The sequence below is a fragment of the Theobroma cacao genome, chromosome 5 (assembly GCF_000208745.1).
Source record: "Theobroma cacao cultivar B97-61/B2 chromosome 5, Criollo_cocoa_genome_V2, whole genome shotgun sequence".
NCBI classification, from domain to species: Eukaryota; Viridiplantae; Streptophyta; class Magnoliopsida; order Malvales; family Malvaceae; genus Theobroma; species Theobroma cacao.
Window position 1 is genome coordinate 24,958,898 of NC_030854.1, and position 22,702 is coordinate 24,981,599.

At 35.3% G+C, this 22,702-nt stretch overlaps 3 protein-coding genes across 6 annotated transcripts; 1 reads left to right on the forward strand and 2 right to left on the reverse strand.

Moving 5' to 3' along the window:
* LOC18598821 (titin homolog) lies at positions 4,732 to 10,349 on the forward strand. Its single transcript, XM_007028514.2, has 3 exons — positions 4,732 to 5,585; positions 5,680 to 9,661; positions 10,024 to 10,349. Exons 1-2 carry the CDS (start codon positions 5,253 to 5,255, stop codon positions 9,586 to 9,588), a joined length of 4,242 nt encoding a protein of 1,413 aa, XP_007028576.2. The 5' UTR covers positions 4,732 to 5,252; the 3' UTR covers positions 9,589 to 9,661; positions 10,024 to 10,349.
* On the reverse strand, positions 12,981 to 15,769 carry LOC18598822 (H/ACA ribonucleoprotein complex subunit 4). The gene is made up of 2 exons (XM_007028516.2): positions 13,879 to 15,769; positions 12,981 to 13,335 (listed from the first exon to the last, which is right to left on the reverse strand). Exon 1 carries the CDS (start codon positions 15,628 to 15,630, stop codon positions 13,879 to 13,881), a length of 1,752 nt encoding a protein of 583 aa, XP_007028578.2. The 5' UTR covers positions 15,631 to 15,769; the 3' UTR covers positions 12,981 to 13,335.
* LOC18598823 (ubiquitin carboxyl-terminal hydrolase 2) lies at positions 17,018 to 21,482 on the reverse strand. 4 transcript variants are annotated; one of them, XM_007028518.2, is made up of 6 exons: positions 21,379 to 21,482; positions 21,247 to 21,300; positions 19,553 to 19,599; positions 18,303 to 18,349; positions 18,121 to 18,223; positions 17,018 to 18,036 (listed from the first exon to the last, which is right to left on the reverse strand). In XM_007028518.2, exons 2-6 carry the CDS (start codon positions 21,275 to 21,277, stop codon positions 17,260 to 17,262), a joined length of 1,005 nt encoding a protein of 334 aa, XP_007028580.1. In that variant the 5' UTR covers positions 21,278 to 21,300; positions 21,379 to 21,482; the 3' UTR covers positions 17,018 to 17,259. The 4 variants fall into 4 exon arrangements, with proteins under 4 accessions (XP_007028580.1, XP_007028579.1, XP_017977517.1 ...); XM_007028517.2 differs by having other exon boundaries at positions 21,368 to 21,474; XM_018122028.1 differs by lacking the exon at positions 21,379 to 21,482 and adding an exon at positions 19,885 to 20,041 and having other exon boundaries at positions 21,247 to 21,322.

Sequence of the window (22,702 nt, forward strand, 5' to 3'; positions counted from 1 at the left end):
AAAATATATTTTAAGTGTATACAAAATTTTAACAGCCTTGGCGGACTCGGTTGGATGCCCTGCGCAAGGTATCACCGAGTATGAGTTTTGGCACGAGCCAAAGTTTTAAGAAATTCATAAGCCAAGTTGATTACTCGATTTTTATGGATTGATTTTATTTGGTTGAAATGAGTTGAAAGGTAATGAAATTACAGTATGATGATTTATTTTAATTGTCTCTATTTACTCGACTTTAGATAGTTTAGATGGTATATGTTTACTCACTAGGATTTTATAATCTCACCACCCTCATTTCCTCATATTTCAAGCTCGAGAAAATTCTATAGTTAGCTGACTTTGACAAGGACCTTTATTTGGACTCGAATAGGTAAAAGCTGTAGGTTTTCAGCTTCTGATGCATTTTGGATAGATGTGGGCCCACGTGTCACTGTAAAAGAAATTTTATGCTTTGGTTATTTGCTTTATAGTATATATGAATATAATTAACTTTTACGCTATAAGAATTATGTACCTATAGTTTTATGAAAATTATTTTACAAGAAAATAATTTATTTTATTAAATATTTTTATTATATTCAAATGGTCAAATTTTTACCTCAAATGAACGTTTTAAATACTTAATTTATTTTTAAATCATTAAATAGATATTTTCGGCTTACCTACTACATTTTTAGCAAGTTTTGAGATTTTTGACGAAAAAAAATGATGAAAATGTCCCTTTGAACCAGAAAACAAAATGTTATGTTCTGATTTGAAAATGATTTGTAATCCTTTGAATTTTGATATTTGATAACTATTGCTCATCGGGGAAGTGCGAAAGCTGATACGAGAGCCTTGTGGGGTTTCGATTGGCATTCGGGGTGAAGAATGTTTGTCGAGGCCTCACGGCTGTTGTCACGGGCCTGATGGGGAGTTCCGGGTTGTGACAGAAGTGAAGCACCTCTTTATAGGCTAATAACCCTTTATCTAGATAGAACTTATAAGATGAAGATAATACTAAGAAATTATATAGATAGATTAAATTCTAATTTTAATTCAATCTAATTTATATCAAAATCTAGATGTACACAATATAAATGGATATTCACATAAATATTCATAACATATCGACTTTTTTTAGAGGTAAGAGAGTATTTTTCACCAAAACTTTAAATTGTAATTCTTCGGTGTAACAATACATGCATGCACATACTCATGCATATATATACACATATGAAGAGAGAATCCACTTACCCAAATTAATTCAATTTTACACCTTTGTTTATCTTTTTATATGAATTCTTTCTTGCTAGTCCAAACATGAAATTCATACTTTACTCATGTAAATTATGCATGCCAAATTTAAGTAAATTGAAAATGTCTAAGTAATTGTTAAACTCTTTATAACTTTTGGTACGATACAAAGGGTGTTAGAACTTAATAATTCTTTTCTTACAAATCAAAGTGTAACTGGATACCAACACACACATATATATAATCAAGTCAAAGTTTACTACAATTACTTTGAGGTAAGTTGTATAAATTGAATTATTTCCTTTTGTCTTTTGACTTATCAATATTACTAGTGAACCTAAGAGGCACATCAACAGTTAGAACTCGAAATTTCAATCTAAAAGTCTTGGTTTCGAATTTCGAGATGGATGAAATGAAATATATAGATAGGCGACTGCCACATCTTTAGTAAAGCCCAAAATCACAAGTTAAAAAAAGGTCAATATTATTAATTTATAGACTATTATCCTATATATTAGTCGTGGAAATTTTAAACTACACATTGATCACTGGCATCTCTTTGCTAATTATATATCTATTATTCTATATACAGTGGTCCAAAGATTGATCATGTAGACCTCGAAGCCAAAATACAAATGTCCCTGGTAAAGTGAGTTTTTATTTGGATAAATATGAAATTTGTCATTATACTAGCACTCAGCCTTAAAAATTTTGCTATTGTACATCAATTGTATTCAATTTTGCCATCATATATTTATTTTGATTGATTATTGAAAAAAAATTATTGAGAAAGAATATTTTATTTATGTAGTTTGAACAAATTTTAGAAAAGTATGAAAGATAACAAAGATTTATAGAAGTAAAAATTATGATGTGAAATTTGAGGCGAAAAAAAAATGTGAACATAGCAATGTTTGTGATTTTTAAGAATATGATGAGATAAATCCAATTTGGTTCATTTTAATAAGGAAATTACTTCTTTACTAGTTAAGAGAAATGGTAAATGGATTTTTTTTAATCCCAAAATAATTTTGTGATTCACTACGTCCAACTAAATACAATTTGGTTGTTAATTACATCATAAATTAAAATATTTATAATTAAGAGCATTTTTGTCCAAAAGTATTTTTGATTTTATTCCAACCAGTGTAGAATAGCTATCATATCAAGGGGGAGATCGGTGATGGTTATTTCAATTTTTTCAAAAATGAACCAAACATAAAAATAATTATGCTTATCACAATATGAAAGAATGAAATAGTCATTTCCTCGAGCCAAACATGGCATTAATTTTTTTTTCTTTGAATCACTCTAGCTGAGGTCCTCTTTCTTTCATAAGCCAGGACCCAAGAGTCCAGCCCTTCATCCTCACTATAACCATAAGTCAGTTCTCCTTGTTGTGTTCAACTTTCATCTTTGTATAAAGGCATGGATTAATGATAAAGGCAATGGAGATAGAATTATTTAAATTTAAATCCAATTTTATCTTATAGGTCTCATGCAATTTCCTCTATCTCTTTATCAGATATAATCAAATCACTCCAATTTTTTTGAGATAATGACCAAAAAAATAATTATTTTTAATTATTTTCATCCTTTTAAGCTCTTTTTTTTTGTTTTTTTGGACTTGATTTATCATATTTAGTCCAAACCCATACCCACTTAATTGGGCCTGAATTTAACACAAAAAATTGCATGTAACATGTGTTTTTATTTTATAACCTATAAATGAATTTTTATTTGTAGTGAGGATGATGTTTGATGGCTTGTACGAATCCATTTAGGCTTGAAGATGTTGTTTTGATACTTATAGGTTATACTCATTGATACTTTTGTGAGCAATAGTTCGTTGATTTAATTATTATTTTATTATAAAAATAATAATATTTTAGAATTAAAAATGTAATAAAAGTAATAATATTTCTAATTTGTAAAATAAGTTACAACCGGTTTAGATGAGTAATTCGATCTCTAAGCACCTTATTTCTTACATATGATTTTGAGCAGAGAATTAACGCTATTACTTACATTTGTACATCTTTAAAGAAATTTTTATATTAATTATTATTAATTAAAATATTATTTATTATTTTATATTTATATAATAAATATACGTTAATATAAAAAATAAAAAATAGAAGTCCTTAACCGAGCCTAACCCTAGATGAAAGCAGGAACAAAGTCTGACCAATCTTTGATCATCATCACATGTCTTGCGGTAAACCTCCATCCACATGACAGTCTACTCCTTTGGGCAGACTATTCAAAAAGGAATCAATCATGTTACGCATCAAGAATGATGGACAACGATGGCCGTATGATCACCGAAATTCACGCTGAGCAAAACTAGGGGGTCCCGGAACCATCAAAGGTTTAGTGAGCCCACACGGTTTTGACTTGTGACCTTTTCCTGCATTTCCAGTTGTGCCATAAAGTTAAAATTAAATAGCCGTCGCAGCCATCACCCAAAGTAATTTCGTTAGTTTCTATCATACAAATCTCGACTGTCAGCTGCTTCGTTTTCCGTTATTTTGTCATTAATTAAAAACCTCTTAACAAAATGGATATCTTATAATAGTATATTGTGCATTATTTAACTTGATTAAGTAAGATTAGAATATGTTATAATCAGATTTGAATAGAGATCGGATAGTATGACTATCTATCATGGGATTAAATAGTAATTTTAGAATACCCACCATTAAATTCGATTACAAGTAATTATTTTTAATATATAAAATTTAATTTTATATATATATTATTTTTTATTTATAAATTTTTGTAATTAATATAATATTTAATAAAATTTATTAATTGTTCAAACTTTAATTTAGATTTTTATGAAATAACTTTATATTATTATTTTAATTTTTTTAATAACATACATAAAAAAATTAATTTAAATTTATTTTAATTAAATATTTCAAGAGTACGAATACTTAACCGATAACATATAAAATAATAAAGTACGAGCTCGTGTAATAATTTAAAATTTAAAATTTAAATATTTAAAAAATTAACGAATTCTTAAATTCAATCTTTTATCAATGATCTCCTCAAACTCTAAAGCAATGTTTTCGCATTCAAATGAGCTTCAGCCAATCTATCAATCAGCATTGATGCAACATCAGCAAAGCCAGAAGAATAATTAGTTAAGAGTAATTATACAAGGAGGCATACTTTTCTTCTGATATGTTGAATTTCTTCAAGAAACAATTAGAGGTCAATTTCCCCCCATGGAAATCTCACAGCAGCAATTATCATCAGCGTTTGGCCAAAGTTTTTTAACTAGAAACATTATATTTTGGGCTCATCAGACAAGCTACATGATGTCCATCAAACATTCAAAGATGGGTGTCTTACAGAGAGGCATATCAATTATGAAGCAGCATCTAATCAGATGAGCCAACCTGGGGCACATATGCTAAAACTATGGAAATCAGGAAAAGTATGCTTTGGGTCCACATGGGTTATAGACTTTTTCAACGTATTGAATAAATTTCCTCCTTGGAGCATTGCCAGACATATAGAAAGCATCAATTATGGAATTTCCATTTATGTTTACATGCCATGTGTATAAGTAAAGGAATAAAAGTGCTTACCACTATGAGGTCCACCAACCAAAGGCATAGAAAAAGATTTGAGTCTATTCTACAAAGCCCAAGTCAATAGCTCTTCCCCCCCGTACAAGTTAAAAGCATCTTCCTCCAATGTTTCAACCCTCAAAACCTTATTCAAAAGTGACATGCAAAGTTGACAGCTAAAATCTGAAATCCAATTAGAATAGGAAACCATTTATTGCAGGCAAAATTAAACCTGTGAAATTTCTGGCTCTGAGACATCCTCAAAGCTTTCTATGCAGCAGCTTTACTTGGATAACAGGCAGCAAGTATTCTGATATTCCTCCAAAAACAAGAATTTTCCTTGTGACGATCAGTTCCTATTCAGCCAATCTCTATCTGCCCCTCTTGTTTGTATAGTCCGGGAATCATATCTGTTACCTTTTAGAGATTCCAAGAATGATTTCTACCAAGGTTGTAGACGAAGCAGATGCTGATAACTTCATGGAATCAGAAACGCTGTCAACTACAACTGAATCGTCTTTTGAGAATCAGAATGGCAGAAACAGAGGAAGAGCAGAACCAGGGAAGAAAATGAAGAAGCTGAGATCAATCAAGCTCTCAAGAATGCCATCAACAAGAAAGGGAAGATCTTCATCCAGTCAACTCCGTACCGTGTTATCAGGATACGCAGCAAGCTCGGAGCAATCTACTCCAATAGAGATGTCTGATGCATCACCAAATCACATAGACCCCACAAGCTCTTCTGATGCAAAGGAGGAGAATTTTCAGGCAAGTACCAGAATTTCAGAATGAAGTTTTCATACTATTTATTGTAGTGACAATTCAAGTTGTTCAAAAACCAAATATTTCTTCATGTGGACAGGAATTGCAGCTAACATTGACAAGGCGATCTAGTTTTAAGCCTGTAAGAGCTGTAACAAGAAAGTCCAGCATGAAACTCAGAAGGCCCCAGCTGAGGAAATCTTCTGGAGGAACTGACTTGAAGAAGAAATCACAGTCACTTAGACCTGCATCTTTTGAGAGCTCAAACTCATCTAGGAGAGACGTAAGTTTCCAAGATGGTCAGCATCCTATCATTCCATCCAGCGAGGTAGATTCAGCACCTCATTACCTGGAGTCAACCAGCTCTTGTGATATGAAGAAGGAGCAGTTACAGGCAAGTCCAAGTCATTCTGAATCTAGTTTTGATAGCAGTGATCAGAATAAGAAAATTTCAACAAATGAAAAACAAAAGTTAGCTTATCCTGGTAACGAATCTAATAGAGTTCTAAGAACATGTGCGTTGGGACCTATGAGGCGCTTAACTAAAATGGCAAGTTTGAAATCCAAGCGGCCTTCCACAAAGAAATGCTCTGAAATTTCTTCCATCTCAGACCCAAGCATAGAGAGAGCTACCTGTTCCTCAACTCTCAAAGATTCCAAATTTCCAGATCGTGTAGAGATTAAGCCAGGAGGAAGTGAGTCTGATGGAAATGCAGTCTTGAATGTCTGTCGATATTCTTATTGCTCTCTCCATGGCCATAACCATGGTAATAAACCTCCATTGAAGAGGTTTGTTTCGATGAGGCGGAGAGTGGCAAAGACACAGAAGAGCTTGAAACCACATCGTCAATCCTCTGGAAAAGCAAAACATTCTGGTAAAAAAAAGAAAGGACTCCAGACAGAGAAAGGAGTCTTTAATGGAGATCCTGGAGTTGCAGTTCAACAAACAACTGTTGATATCCAAGAGATTCCTTCAGTCACAGGAAAGGAGGGCAGTAATTTTGTAAATTTGGCTGGGAGCGTGCCTGGTGAATTATTATATCCAGATTCCAGTAATGAAGAGAATCTGCACCAAAATAATAACCCAATTAAAGTAGAATTTAAGGAAAGAAGTGTGGATTGCAGTGGAGTTGGAGCAGAACAGCATAAAGAAAATTTTGATGCCCCTGATACCAAGACCAAGATAGAAGAAATTGGCCACCCCGATTGTAGAGATGTTAGTTCGGAAGAGTTTGGAGACGCAACACAGCTTGACAAGCTGTCCTTGAGGCCTGACAAAACTATAAGCACCTGCAATCAAGTGGTTCCAGTGGACGAAGAAGCTCACAGAGATGTTGACGAAGATAAAGCTTCAAGTTTGAACTTGGAAGAGTATAAAGGTGATTTAGGAAAAGACGTCAAAAAATTGGAGACTGTTTCAACTGGGAGAAGTTTTGAGCTTCCCAATGGTCTTTTCTCTTTAGCTTCTGTTAGTGGGATGATGGAGGAACCAACGTCAGCTAGTGAAGAGAAGAATGGAGATTCTGAGCTAGATCATGGGATCCTTGAAGCTGCAGATTCTACAGCTGCTAGTACTACTGATGCGGCATGCAAAACAGATAAGGAAAATCAGAAGAATTTCACATTTTGGAAATTGATATATCAGCATATGGTTACAGGTCTTGATGCAGAATTTGAGACTCAAAAACCTCTTCCTGGAGTGAATTTAAAAGAGCAAGTAGAAAATCTGCACAATGCATGTGAAAATAAGGACTCTTGTCAGGAAATTTCACAGACAGATCAGGCTATGAGCATAGAAGATCATGAAGCAAGAAACCGGAAGATTGAGTTCAGTCAAAGTGATGCAATTAAGCTGGTACAACAAGCCTTTGACAAGATCCTCTCAGAAATTCCAGACCACTCGTCTGATGATCAATTAGTTGCTAGTGAAATAACTTCAGACGAGGATTTCTTGTTAACGAAGCAGGATGAAGGTAAAGAAGCAAGCATCTCAATTTCCTCTGATTCCATTGAAGACTGTATGGTACAAGATCATGAAGAAAAGCAGCTTCAAACTGATAATAAAGTTGCATCTGAAGAAGTGAAGGTAGCCCAAATAGAAGGAAAAAAGTCTGACAAGCAAATGCCAAATAGCTGGAGCAATCTGAAAAAAATAATCATCCTCAAGAGATTTGTCAAGTCATTGGAAAAGGTGAGGAACTTAAAGCCTCGCAAAACCTGGAATCTACCTATGAATAGAGACCCAGAAGCAGAAAAGATTCACTTGAGGCATCAAAATATGAAAGGGAGAAAAAATACTGAGGAATGGATGCTTGATCATGCACTTCGTCAAGTTATCTCAACAATGGCTCCATCTCAAAAAAGAAAAGTAGCTATGTTGGTACAAGCTTTTGAAACAATCATCCCACTACCAGAAAATGGGAATGATATGAGGTCCAATGCAGCAGCTTCTTCTCCTACAACTTCTGTTCAAGCCCATATTGAGTCCTTAGTTCATAATGGTGACAGTGTACAAAATGAAAATGGTTCAGAAATCTTGCCAGGCAAATCGTCGTATCCTCAAATGAGTTTCAAAGATGACCACAACCAAGTCAACGAATCCCAAATGGCACACCAGGAAATCCAAAAAGCATCTCCTGAGCCCAAAGTAACAAGTCTGCTTTGTGGTTGCACAGAACAATCTTTGTGCATAGCAGCCTCACAAATGAGTGGTACGGACATGATGAAAGAAGATACTGGTGCAGTTGATGACAATGACGGGAAAGATGTTTCGATTTCCATGGATGCTCAGCCGAAGTTTGTTGACCTCTCTTTGTCTGAACTTGAAGAACACAGACTATCTGATAAGTCCTTAAATAATGAGGATGCCGTAAGGATCTCTCATGAGAAATTCTTTCCAGAAAATGAAGAAGTTATTCAAAAAATCTCGAAGGACGAAATTTCAATTCTTGATTCAGAAGTCAGCAATGGGGGTTCTGAATTCAATGTTCAGAAGAAAGATTTGGAGTCCAGTGACTTAATTAATTCAGCTGATCAGCACCCTGGTAAACCTGAAAGCCAAACAGAAGTTGGTGAAGGAGCTCAGCCCAAATATAAATTCCTCAGTTATCCACTTGCACAATCTGAGTCCAATTTTGCTGCTGATGTTTCCAAGTCGGAAAGACAAAAATACATGAGGCTTTGGTACTTAATATATAAGCACATGGTCTCTGGTAGTGCCACCGAAGATGGATCACAACCACTTCACAATGGAGCAGATGAGGAAGTACAAGGTGATGCTGCCAGCAAATTTTCAATAGAGAAGAATGCTGACTGTCAAGGTTCTTTTGCAGTAGGTCAGGATATGATGGAGAATTACACAACAGGCAGCCAAAATATTGAATGCCACAACCATGAGATTATAAAGCTGGTAGAAGAAGCAATAGATGAAATACCTCTTCCAGATATTCAAGATGACACATCAGACAATCAATCAGTTACAGGTGATGCAATTCCAGATCAAGTACTCTCAGAAAAGAAACATGGTGAAGAGGTACATATCATCTCAAGTTCTACTGGTTCTGCTGAAGAGGATTCTGAAGAAGCTAGAAATATAACAACAGAGGTTCGTTCAACCTTGAATTCTGAAGAGAAAACACTGAAGTCCAAAAATGTAAGCAGCCAAAAAGAAGCAACAAGAGAAACAGAGGAGGGAAATAAATCCAAGAAGAGAGTGCAGAGAAATTGGAGCAATCTGAAAAAATTAATCCTTCTTAGGAGATTTGTCAAGGCATTAGAAAAGGTCAGAGAATTTAACCCACGGGCCCCTCAATACCTGCCCTTAGATCCTGCCCCAGAATCAGAGAAAGTTCTCCTAAGGCATCAAAACATGGAAGACAGAAGAAATGCTGAAGAATGGATGTTAGATTATGCACTTCAGAAAGTGGTTGCTAAACTAACTCCGGAAAGGAAAAGGAGAGTGGAGCTGCTTGTAGAAGCATTTGAAACGGTCATTCCCACTATAAGTTGAACTCATCAAAAGCCCTGATGCAGCAGCAGCAACTTCTCCAGCAAAAGCAATCAACCTGCTCTTAGTCCACAAGGTAAGAACTGAGACCTTTATTTATTCATCCTTTCCGAGAAGGACGATATTAACAATAGGGAACCTGTAGAGCAAGAGAAGAAGAAGCTAAGTAAAAGAAACTCATAAGAACAAAGTATACGGACAAGCCCACCATTTCTAAACCTGGTTTTGTTTAAACCAATTATTTGCAAAATTTCAGAAGCAGCATAATACTAGATTTCTTTCTTTAAACCCCCTCACTTGGGAGAGCATTCTTAGGAAATTTCATTGATATGGCAAAAATGCACCCTGCTAATAACTTTTCTTCAACTGAAGATTTGAGCTCATTTTGATATATAAAGGTGTAGCTTCATTTTTTTTAACTTCCCAATAATCTTGCAGGTATGGCCAAAGAAGTGGCTATTTCATATGATCAATTGGAATGTCCCTGAGGCATCAAGTTGTTAGGGAGATACATCACAGTAGAAACACAGTGGAAAAGATTGCTGTTTAAACATTCATTGAGGAAATAGCAGTGTAGAGGATGGAAGTTGTAATTTAGTGGAGGTTGTAAGTTACACACAAGATTCTTCTGCAACCTTAAAGCATATTTTTAGCATGCCTGTGGTGGGAAAACAAATAAGAATACCATATGTGTACCCGGATAAGTATGGTGTTGCGTATTATCTTTTTCATTTATGAAAAGTATAGCAGTTATTATGATGTCAGCCACTCTATATGACTGGATGTCAGAAATAAACATTATGCATGGCTGAGTTGTGATCATTATCGCCTCCTGGTAGAGATTGAGCAGGATGTGATATGGTAGCCACTTTTTTTGCATAATTTCTATGGTTATTACAATGAATTAACAGAAGGAAAACAAAAACCACAATGAAGTATTGGAATCTTGAAAGCTAGAAATTGTATGCATGGTGCAATTTCAAGAAGGCACAAAAAGCTAGAAAAGTGTTAGATCCTGAATTCTTAGCATTGTTAAACAACAAATACATTCATATAAATTGGTACAAATAGATAACACAAACTATAAGAAAAAAGATCATAGAATAATCATTTCCTAAACTCTGTCAACCCAAACAACTTTCTGCTGATATCTACAAGGTCTATAACTTTCTTATAGAGGCAAGCAATGACCCTGTAAATTACAACTTGCACCGTCTTCCGAAAAAATATAGAAAGCTTTAACGAATTATATATATATAAATCCAAATAGTTTACTAGACAGAAACTTGGAAAAACATTTAAAAAGGACATTTTAAGTTTAACAAGAACAGATGAGTTATATCCAATTCTCAAGCCATCTCCCTCACATGAGAAGAACACATTAGTCAAATTAAGGTAAATACTTTCAGAAGTTAATATGATTTCAGTCACTGAGGAAGTTTTAGCCATGTCATGTTTTCTCTGATACTGTCTACACGGATGAGATGCCTCACCCGGTCCCTAACCACATCCATCTATGTACTATAATTCATTCTCAAACATAATCTAAGAGCAAAATTTGGTTTGAAGACTGCATAGGAGGAAAGTAGTGAAGGCAGGCAGCAGAAACTGATCAAGTTGATAAACAGCTTTCAGGGGAACATAGTATCCAAAAAAATGGGATAGCAAAAATCAAAGTGAAGCCCAAGCAGACAACTATTAGTAATTGAACTAGTACATTAGGACTTCTTCCTAATTTGAATGCACTTGGTATTAGAAAACTGATCTTTCTATTATAGGGAAATCAGAAAGGAAGGAAGAAAGCATTTGAATACTCAGAGCAGGCCAAGCCGTTGGAAGATTACTATAACCAAAAGAAGCTTCTCAACTATCAGGAGGCTGGTGCACCAGGAGATTCATGGCAAGGTCTTTTGGCTGCATTACATCCCCAACATGTTACTATAAACTTCATTATTCTTTAAATCCAGTGGTTACTTTACTTAAATTGATATTCCAGCATGGTAGTAAATATTTATGATGAGAGATAGATAAGTTTTGAGTGTGGCAAACACCCCAAGTTGGATTTGCCTCAGAATTTTTGTTTCCTTTATGTGAGGTACTATGGATTTTGGAAGTGTGTAACGTAATTTTGGCTAGAGAAGAGCAGAGATGCTATCACTGGCCTGCATGACTACTTATAAAATAAAGAATGCGTTATTCTCCTTTTTTTTTTTTTTTTAAAAAAAGAAGCTATACTGATCATCATCAGGAGAGGGTATTATACAAAAGGGCGTGGGCTATTTGGTTGTCTTGCATTGAAATACGAGTAGGTGTTCATATTACGTACAATCTTGTTTCCCTAAAATTATAATGTGAGTCTGAGTCCAGAATAAGAGTCTTTACAGCATGTAGAAATTACATTAGCCGCAATATATACGCTAGAACTAATACCTCTGGAAGAAGAAACCCAACAAATAATCATATTAATCAACTAACATGTAACTGGAAAACAAAATAACATAAAGTTGGTGAAAAAGCTACCTTTTTATGTAGAACTTAAACCAGTGCCCTAGTGGTCCCAGAGTCTCTGCTTACATGCATATATCCATGCTTGCTATGAAACTAATTGCTTGAAATCTACACAAAAAAAAAAAAAAAGAAGTGTGCTCCGGATACCTATGCTTCGTTTCCTAAAAAGTCAATCAAAGAGAGGCAAGCAAAAAAACCCACCATCAAAGGCAGCAAGAAATGCATGAATATTATCAAATATTATATTATATATATATATATATATATATTAAAACGCCAAATTGAACAATTTTTGCAGTTGTGTGGCATTGATGGGGAAGTACCAAAAAAAACAAGAGAATATACTTCACCTTATTAACTCAGTGAGTACAATCCAAAAACTGTATTGCTCTTTGCTGTACCATCAATTGAAAAGCAAGATTAATAGCAATTCCTACACCAGCGACCTGAGAGGTGGGTCAGTAATATGTTATGCCGACCAGCTTAACTCGAGACGAAGTTCTCATCTGATTTTCTTTCTTCATGGAATACCGAATGAAACCAATGTGTTCATATTCATTTGGTTTCTATTAAGTTCAATTCTGTTGGATGGACGTTGTTAAAAGACTTGAAGATTTTGATATGGTTTAAGATTTGGTTACTGGTCCAAACCAAAGCGATTGACGTTGTCACTCCTTTGAATCCCAGGTGTTTTTTTCTTACGGCCCAAATATGACAATTGCTGAATTTTAAACCCAAAATGGGAAGAACCCAACTAAAGTCAAGGGAAAAAGAGAAAAAAGCCAGTGTTAGTCACTTTATTCTCATTCAGTTTTAACTCTTTATTCTGCTCCATTTCAGGTTTCAGATTTAATAAACTTTAGCCCCCTTTTTTTGATTGAGGAAAGGAAATAAAACATAGCCTTCTTTCTTGAACCTTGAATAACCGAACATGAACCGTACATCCTTTTCCCACATTAACTCAATGGCAAGTAAGCATGGCCCTCGAAAAGCCAATAAAAACAGGTACCAGGACAGGAAGGAAACAGCATCCGCAGCAAAAGGTAACCTCAAAGGCAGATGCATAGGATGTTCATGTTCCATATACACTACGTCCCATTCTTATGGGTGCCACCAAAGTCATTTGTGATTGTGAACATAGCCCACTACAAACCTTCATATCCCCAATATTCATATGATGCCAACAAAGCTGGCCATTCCCATAACGAAACACAGGTTCCCTCATAATTCAGCATCTCTTTCCTGTCGAATTAGAAAATTGGAGTCAAACCAAGACATGACTGGCAAACATAATGATTTTCACAATCGGAAGAAGGCATAAACAAGGGAGAAAATACCAAAAGATTTTAAAAAGAAAAAATTGAAGTGAAAACCAAGGAACAAATACCAACAGAGACCATGGTTTGATCTAACAAAGGAACCCATTCATCTCACAGCACAGACGTGTAAAATTAAAAGTAAACATTTGCCTCAAAATTTCATCACAATTCTTTCATTAGCTGCCATTATGACAAGAAGGCAAAGATACCTCTTACAAATGGTTTTAAGACAAAACATTAACATGAGGTTTAGGTAAGGGACAACAGATAGAGAAACAAATAATGGAGAATGATCAAAAGATATTTTAGATAATGAAAGCACTCCATTACACAAAACTAAATCATAAAAATTGTTTCCGCAGAAACTACATTGAGAAACTGCAACACTACTAAAGAGTTACCGTAGGTGCCAAACATACAAAAAAAATAATTTCCTAATAAAAGGAAAGTTCTGAAACCTGCTCACCTACTCCTCTACTGCATCTTTGTTTTTTTTCTTCTTTTTCTTCTTTTCACTTTTATCAGCCCCTGCATCATTTGCACCGTTAACAACAGCAGTCACCTCCTCGCTCTCTTTGCTCTTCTTCTTCTTTTTCTTCTCAGACTTCTCTGTATCTGGTGAACTAGATTCAACCTTATCTTTGTTCTTCTTTTTCTTCCCCTTCTCAGTCTTCTGTTCAGTTTCTGCATCACTATCCTCTTTATCCTTCTTCTTTTTCTTTTTCTCTTTCTTCTCAACTTCAACTTCTGCTTCTTCAACTTTAGCTTTCTTAGCAACAACTGGAACAGGGCTATCACTGCTTTCATCCAATTTGCGCTTGTGCCCTTCCCCATCTTCCTCATCCTTGCCCTTTTTCTTCTTTTCCTTTTCCTTTTCCACCACTGTAATCTCCTTCTCTACAACAGCTGTGTCACTATCCTTCACAGCTGGTTCAGCAGAAGCTGCAAGGCTTGCAACCATAGAATCCCCACCAGCTGGCAACACAACATTTCTCAACCACTCTTTAGGAGTACTATCATTTGGCTTTCCATGCTTATCCAATTTGCCTTCTGCGATCAATTTCTTCTTCGTGGACGCAGTTGGTCCCAAACCCCACTTCCTCGGATAAGTATCCCTATCCATAACCACCCTCTTAATCTTTGCTACCACACCATGGTCACAAGTAGCCATCACTGCAGTTGTCATTTCTGCAATTCCCAACGCAATCGCCTCTCCTTTAGTAGTCATCAACACAACTTCCTCCCCAACCTCAATATCATTCTCAAACCTCAACAAACCTGGAATCATCAACTTCGCCCCATAACAAATAGCATTAACAGCAGAATCCTTCACAACCAACCTCTTATAACTAGTCAAAAGAACTTCAAGAGGCATAATCACCCTCCTCAAATAACTCTCGTCTCTATAGTTATCATAAACCCATTGAGCATCCATAACATCGTGCATTGTCACCATATTATCTTTCTCACCTGAAATCCCAGACCTAACCCTCCTAAGTTCCTGCATATGACCACCGACCCCAAGAATCAATCCCAAATGGACACACATAGTCCTAACATAAGTACCCGCCTCACAAGAAATCCAAAACACAACCAAATGCCTATCTGCATCATACTCAAGAAGCTTACTTTCATAAATAGTTCTAATCCTAAGCTGTCTTTTGACAGCCGAAATCAAGGGCGGCTTCTGAAAAACAGCTCCTGTCAGAGTTTCAAGAGCCCTAGCAACCTTAGCAACATCAGGCACTTTGGAATGCAAACGGGCAACGCAGACATACTCTTTGCCTGCACCCTGTTGGGATTTAACAAGCCGTGTGGCTCTATCAATACACACAATGAGATTCCCAGTGACTTTGGGGTCCAAAGTTCCACTATGTCCGGTCTTTTCGACACGTAAAATACGCTTAATCCAAGCAACAACCTCATGGGAAGAAGGGTTAGAGGGTTTATCAAGGTTCAGAACACCGTACCTAATGTATTCAGCAAGAGGTCGCTTGAGAGGGGAGAAACCGCAGGGAAGGGGAGTGTAGTGTCCGGTTCGCACGTTGAGACGGTCGTAGTTTTTGAGAAGGATTGGCCACTGGGAAGTGTCGATGGAAGGGGTGGTGCTCTGGGGTTTGATCATGAAATCTTGGTCGGATTCTTTGGTTCCGGAATCGAGCAAGGCCTTTTTCTTGTGCTTTTTCTTTTCTGAACGAGAGAGCTCAACCTCAGGCATGGTTTTCCTTGTTGTCTTTTTCCTTTTGAGATACTCTTCGTTAGGGTTTTGGAGTGGGTTTAGTGTTAAGTAGGAGGCGAGGAAGAAAGGGCATAGGAAGATGAAAATGGAAGAGATTTATAGGATTAGGGTTTTGGGGGTTTTAAGGCGAAGACGCTCGAAATTTTAGCAACCGGGCCTTTACTCCTGTTCCTATATATCCAATCGGGAGGGTCTGGGCTTTTTTTTCTCTACTCTTTGTGTGTTGGTTTTAGTTTTTTTTTTTTTTTTAATTTTTTTTGAGGGATAAAGAAATTTAATATGAAATGAGAGATTTAAATCTTAAAATGCAATTCTTTGGATAAGTGGTATTTTTTAATTCAGGTAGTCTAACATGGTTTCTCAAAATTTTGTTTATAGGAAGATTAAGCAAGTAATTTGAGAAAATTAAATTTTTAAATCAATGTTAACAAGTAGGATATCTGTTATTTTTAAAATATCTTCACTCAAATCTTATTATTTAATAGAGTATTTGAATCCTGTAAATACTCGATTCATTTTTTGAATTACTACCTAAGCTCATATCCAAATATTCTAGATATTACCCCGTTAAATACACGTACTTATTAATTACCTGATTAAGATAAATTTAAAATAATTTTTATGTATATGGTTAATAAAATTAAATTAATAAATTAAAGTTAATTCATAAAAAAATAAATTAAAATTTGAAATCATATCTAGAGTAGTTAATGAATTTTAGTATGTATTACATTTATTATAAGGAATTTACAAACAATATATATATTTAATATTAAAAATAATTAGTTATAATCAAGTTTAGGTAGTAGGTGCTATAAGACCACTGCTGGAATCTTACCTAAAACCATGAGGGGTAGTAACTTTACTACCCAAACTCAATTATAAAATATACTAATATTACTTAATCAGGTCGAAATGCAGGATACTATCTAGATATTCAATTTATTAGATGGATTCTTATCATTAACAAAAAAGTTTATTAATTCTTTTGTAAATATGCTTACGTGGAATAGAAACTTAAATAAGAAAAAAAATAATGGACTTAATACATATGTATTTATTTCCTTTTTATAGATTATGTACATAATTCTTAAATATATTTTATACTGAACACATCCGAGATGTGCATATTTCAAGCTCCACATTTCCATTATTTACTTTGGAGCACCAAATTAATCATGTAAGCATAGATGTTGTCTCATAAAACATCAAAAAATTATATACCCTTTTTAATTAATATTGTCGTACTACCTCTATGCAATCAAAAATGCAGATAAGTGTCTACTGTTCTTCATCTTTAAGTGGGAAAATGCAGTCCACAGACGGCAGCAAAGACTTGAATAGCAATTATTTGATTCCCACTAGGTCATAAGCTAAAATGGCATTCATAGCATGTTGTATCAGCCAAAGATGTTTATTTAGAGCAGAATGTTAGCATCAACAAACATGGGAGGCAAAAGACATAAAAGACAAAATCCAAGGAGAAAGTCGTTTGTAAACAGAGCTGTTACATATGATCATAAAGGGTCCTCAAGCTCAGTCCTTTTCTTTTGGATTTGGACTAAGCATCTAGTCAATCAAAAAGGAAAAACAAAACAGAAAAGCGCTTCACCTAGAGCTGCTAGTTTTCTGCTTAGCTTTCTCAATAAGGGGTTTCAATTGCTTCTTTTCAGCAAGAATTTTGAGGAAGTTGAACAAGAAGGGTATGTAGTTGTGTTTCCTGCGAATATTTTCAGTCCTCCACTTCTTGAATTTCTCCTCCTCCATCAAAATCTTCTCAGTGGCACCCTCAATCCCTGAATTTACTTCTGAAAGTTGTTTGTTTAGTGCTTCAAAGCTGCTTCTGTCTGCCAGTCTGTCCGACTGTATGGTAGCCAGCTGCTGCAAGATGCGTTCCCTCTTCTTTTGGAGCTCCTTAAGTTCAGCAGTGTACATCTCTTTCCTGTTCTTGATAACTGCCATGAGGTTGAATCTTATTTCACTTTTCGAATATCTCTCAATACGTTCTTGGATTACTGGTTGCACCATCTTCATCCATTCCATGTCTCCTTGGCCAGTAGGGCACTGACCAAGGCTAATGGGTCCCTCCTTCAATCCATCAAGCTCATAGAGTACCCCATCAACAGGTATGTAGCTTATGAAATGGTAGACATCGTCATCTTTCCCAGCAGCTTTCTGCTCCTCTGGGACAAAAGGCTCAGGCCTTGCAAAGCTATTATGGGCTGTACGTATAGCTTCACTGTTATTTATAGCCAGACCCTTGAGCTCTGGAGGAAAGTTTTTAGTGAACTCTTTCAACTTTGAAAGTTCTGGGCCAATGTCAATATCTGGGCAGTTCATGAGGATAGACAATATTGCTTGTGTAGCACAAGCATTATTGATGACCTATGAAAATGTAGGAACAAGAAATTCAGAAGATTTTGCAAATATGTTGGGACTCCAGAAATTACAAATTAGATTGTAACTGACCTGACTAGCAAAGAATAAATTAGGGTTTGGGTCCTTAATTACAAGACGTTCATCCTTCTCCCCTGGGCGCCATTTGAAAAGGAAAATCAACCCATACACAGGCCTAGCAAGGGAAGAAAAATTATGAAGGAAGAGGTTCAAATGTGAAAATGTAAAATGACCAGTACCAAGTAAGAACTCACCTAAGATTGTTTACAGCATCAAGATCCAATGAATACAACTCCTCTACCTGCTAAGACATAAGTTGTCATGACAGTATAAATGCAGGTAAAAGACAGACTACTATAGATTCCATTCAGACATATATAAAGAACATGCACAGCTATGCACCCACCCACAACCCCACACAAAGATAGACTTTGATAGCTGTACATTGGGTTAAATATAGGTGCAAGGAAGAAGCAAAAAACTAACAGCGTAAGTGGGTGGGGATGGCAATGGCAGCAATTTTACTTAACACCAACACAATCTGATCCAATTATGTAGGGTCTAGCTTAACCTATAAACAGGTTCAGTTTGTGGCTTAAAGTATGCTAATGGTGCAGCAATAGCTTAATTAGAAGACATTACCCTTTTTGGAAGTCAAAGGCTAAGATCAAGGCCTCTATATCATCAAAGAAGTCCCTTTGGTCCAAGAAAAAGATCCTCGGGGGCTAATTAATCATTAAAATATAATTTATCAGTTTATACAACTTTTTAGCATCCAAAGGAATTCAATAACTTTTTGTTTTGCTTGAATGGGCATTAGTCATACAGTCCATTGGATCTTGTTTCGGGTTTAGTTAAATTATGAGATTTAAAATGAGGCCTTAGAACATATATGTTTAATATGTTCCTAAGTTTAATGATTTTAAAAATCCTAATCCATCAGGAAAAAACAAGTTAGTAATTTGTAGGTGCCTATTTTTTATTTCTCAGTATTGCTAGAATTCATAAGAGTTGATTTCTCACAAAATTTTCAGTTACGAAGAGTTCTTTGAGAACTTGTATATCTGATTTGAGTTTTCCCTCCCTCCCTCCCCTCTACTTTTCTTCTTCTCATCTATTGTAATAGTAATTGACTTAGTTCAGTTGAACCAAGATACAATTGGAAGCTCAAGGGTAATATTATAAGAATCCTTATGCCTTTCACCCACATGTAATTGACTTAGTTCTAAGGCAACAAGACCATGCATAAAGCCATTAACAAACCTTCCAATTATATGACTTGTCCATGACAATGAGAATGGGATCGTTTAAATAGCATGGTACAGAACACACATGAGGTAATTAACCTAGCACTAACTGATTTGCTCATTATTCATTAAAAAAGCTTCAACAGTATCAGTCCACATATGCATCTAAAATAAAATAAAGAGAGGAAATCATAAGCAAAGCTGACCACAAGACAAACATTAGGGACCAGTTATAACACATAAACAAGAAGCGTTACTTGTACGCCTTTAACTTGCATCTGCTGTATAAGTTCTGTAAAAACACCTGCAACACATGGCAGAAAACATTCCCATCAAGCTTAAATGTCAAAACAGCTCATCCAGAAAACATCACAGCTAAAACTAAGCAAGAGGAGCACTAAAAGATGATTATTCACTTGGTGCAACATGTTAACACGTGCAATGTCAACTAACAAATATAAGATATACATAACAAATCCAATGCCAAACAAATAACACCGCATAACCCAATACTTAAAGTATTATGCAAGTAGCAAAAAAGCAAAAAATTAAAAAGAACTACCTAGCACCTCAAGCTAATTTAACTTACCTTTCTTAGGCTTATGAAAAGGCTTATTAAGGCCACTGAAGGGGCACCAAATTTACTCTAGTTAAGGACCAATGATAGCCCTTACAAAAATGTAAAAGGACTTCACCTCTAATCATTGGCAACCGCTGCAGCTTCAATCCATCTTATTCTAGAATGTCTTCAAAAAGCAGGGATTGGCTCGATCATTATCATGTAATAAACATCAACATGCATTTCTTTTGGTTATTTTTCATTTTTCCATTAATTACATGCACATTCTATGTTGCACTTTGAAAATCTTAAAAGAGAATATGCATCTAATTAATAGAACAACAAGATGATCCAACTCATCCAACACCTTAACAATAATTAGACAACAATGAAGTGTATGGATGGCGATCAAGCCTGCATGTTATTATTGGCATGTGTGCTGCATTGGGACTGATTTCAACAAATTTTATCCACTGAAATATCAAGAAAAAAGATCATGCCTCGGACAGACACTGACCCAGGCATTAATGTAATCTTGCAAAACAATTGCAGCAAAATTTTTACCCAAATCACCCTCCAAATGATCGCTATAAGATGATTTTTTCATGCCCTAATACTCAAACGCCCTTGCTATTCCCACAATTCTTCTTGTCCCTCACCATCCCTTCATGGCCATCTAACTTGAATCTCCCCCCACCCCAACTTGTTTAACATTTGGGAATCACACCATTTATCTAGAAGTGGTTATTAAAGACATGTAATCTTCTCAAATGTGGCTTTTCATGAAACCCGTAATAATCTTAGGTTTTGATGATATTTAGATTATCATCTGCACTACTCAATTCATTCTCCATCATAATAAGAAAATGAACTCCAATCAGAGACAAACTAAATGCAAACTTGAGAATAACCTTGAGCCACGCTTTTCCTAAGAATAAGTGTGTTCATTCCTTCTGCTACAACGTTTAGACAAGGAAATAACATTTCCCACTTACTTATTCATTTGTCACCTGTTAAATTGTTTCTCTAGCAGAATGAAGATATTATAAAGAAAAAGTGAAGTAACCAAATTTCACCACTAAATTGGCAATCACTCCTACAACCCTAACAATATGTATAATTGAAGACTAACAACCCAGACTTCTCTTAACAGTTGCTGTCCATAGGAGGATTGAGTTCCAAGGTCCAAACCCACTCTTCCCCTTAAACTTTGTAGCCAAAAAGAAATTGAAAAACTGAATGAGATACCAAAAATACAACTGAAGAAAAAAAAGTGAAAAAGAAAAAGCAAAGCCCATCAAGAACTTAATGGTTAATAAAGCATTTCACCTTATAATTAAGAGTAATTCTTAACAAATTAAAATTAAAAAAATAAATTTGGAATAAGCATACCGGGATCGGATTCAATCGTGCACCAAGACATGATGAGATATTAGCAGCTGCCGCCTGCAGCACACAAACAGTAAATTGTTTAAAAATTGCAAACGAGAAGAATATAAAAACTAAGAAATACCTAAAACTCACAAGCAGAAAGAAAAGAGGGGGTTTTCGGACTTTCTTCCTCAACCCTAAATGGCTAAAGGCTAAACTTCGCGGGCTACTTCTGCTGTGAGCTTTCCCACTAGCGATGATCTAATAAGTAAATCTGAACCGTTGGCCTCAATTTCAAGCTTTGGGCATAATTATTAAATCAAGTGTTTTAATTTGGTTAAAGTATCCATTCGGTAGTTTTTAATTTAGTTCCTCTATTCAAAATTATAATAATTTAATTCTTTAATTTTAAAAATTATTTCAATTGAGTCTTTCTAATTTTTTTATCCATATTGATCGTTACGACGTTTATGTTAATGCTGATATGGCACGAGATGTTGACATGGCATGTGAGGTGGGTTCGTGTTGTTGACATAGTACAGAGTGACATGTGCACATGCTACTCTGATAGTGCCATGTGGACATGCCATGTGGCACTATCAATCATGTCCACATGGTACTGCCAATCTGACATATCAACGATGATATGGCATGTCGACATGTCAGATGGGAAAATTTTCCTCCAAAATTAAATCTAGGTTGATGTCAAAGGGATCTAATTGAACAAAAATTTGAAGCATAAGGACCTAATTGAAGAAAAAATAGGAGTAGGAGGACTAAATTGAGCAAAAAATTAAATTTAACTCACTAATCAGATTGCTCTAGTAAATGCCACATGGTTTTTTAGCCATTTGGTTTTTGAGCTAGCTTGTCCTTCAATCTCTATTTGTAACCCTAAACAGTTCCAAACTCCAAAAAATCAATTACTATCCTCATAGTCGTTAACCATTGAAATTTCAACCATCAAAAATCTAAAGAGAAGCATATTGACGTCTAAATTGCTAGGTTGAAACTAATATTAATTTTGTCTTCTAAAATTGAGAGCTTTAAACTAGTTGAGCTGACGACTCAAAGCTCGGGAGAAGGAAAGAGTTCAAAAGGAGGAAAAAGTTCAAGAGGAGGAAGGGGAAAAGAAAAAGAGAAAGCTATGGTTGTTAAGGAGTGAGGTAAGCTTGAATGTAGACCACATTGTGGTCAATGTGGTCCCGAATGGTTTGCTTTGTCTATAATTTTCTCTTTTTTGCTTTGTCTACCATATGCTTTGTTTATATGTTGTTTATTGAGCCACGGCCATCCTTTATATGAATAATGTGAACCGAATGCTTTGTTTATTATTTGTTGCTTTGTGTACATTTCATGTGAACATATGAGAATTGACAATAAATGTTGGAATGATAAGAGATCAAATTGAACAAAATTGAAATTGTAAATGGATCAAATTGAAGGAAAAAAAGTTTGTTGCTGACATTTTATTTGT

Bases quoted from the DNA above. Each gene is read 5' to 3' on its own strand.
- LOC18598822 (XM_007028516.2), bottom strand. From the start codon at position 15,630: ATGCCTGAGGTTGAGCTCTCTCGTTCAGAAAAGAAAAAGCACAAGAAA.
- LOC18598823 (XM_007028518.2), bottom strand. From the start codon at position 21,277: ATGTCTTGGTGCACGATTGAATCCGATCCCG. The intron at 18,224-18,302 runs GTGAGTTCTTAC...TTCCCTTGCTAG, and splicing joins GATGCTGTAAACAATCTTAG to GCCTGTGTATGGGTTGATTT. The intron at 18,037-18,120 runs GTCAGTTACAAT...ACATTTTCATAG, and splicing joins ATTTATTCTTTGCTAGTCAG to GTCATCAATAATGCTTGTGC.
- LOC18598821 (XM_007028514.2), top strand. From the start codon at position 5,253: ATGATTTCTACCAAGGTTGTAGACGAAGCAGATGCTGATAACTTCATG. The intron at 5,586-5,679 runs GCAAGTACCAGA...TCATGTGGACAG, and splicing joins CAAAGGAGGAGAATTTTCAG to GAATTGCAGCTAACATTGAC.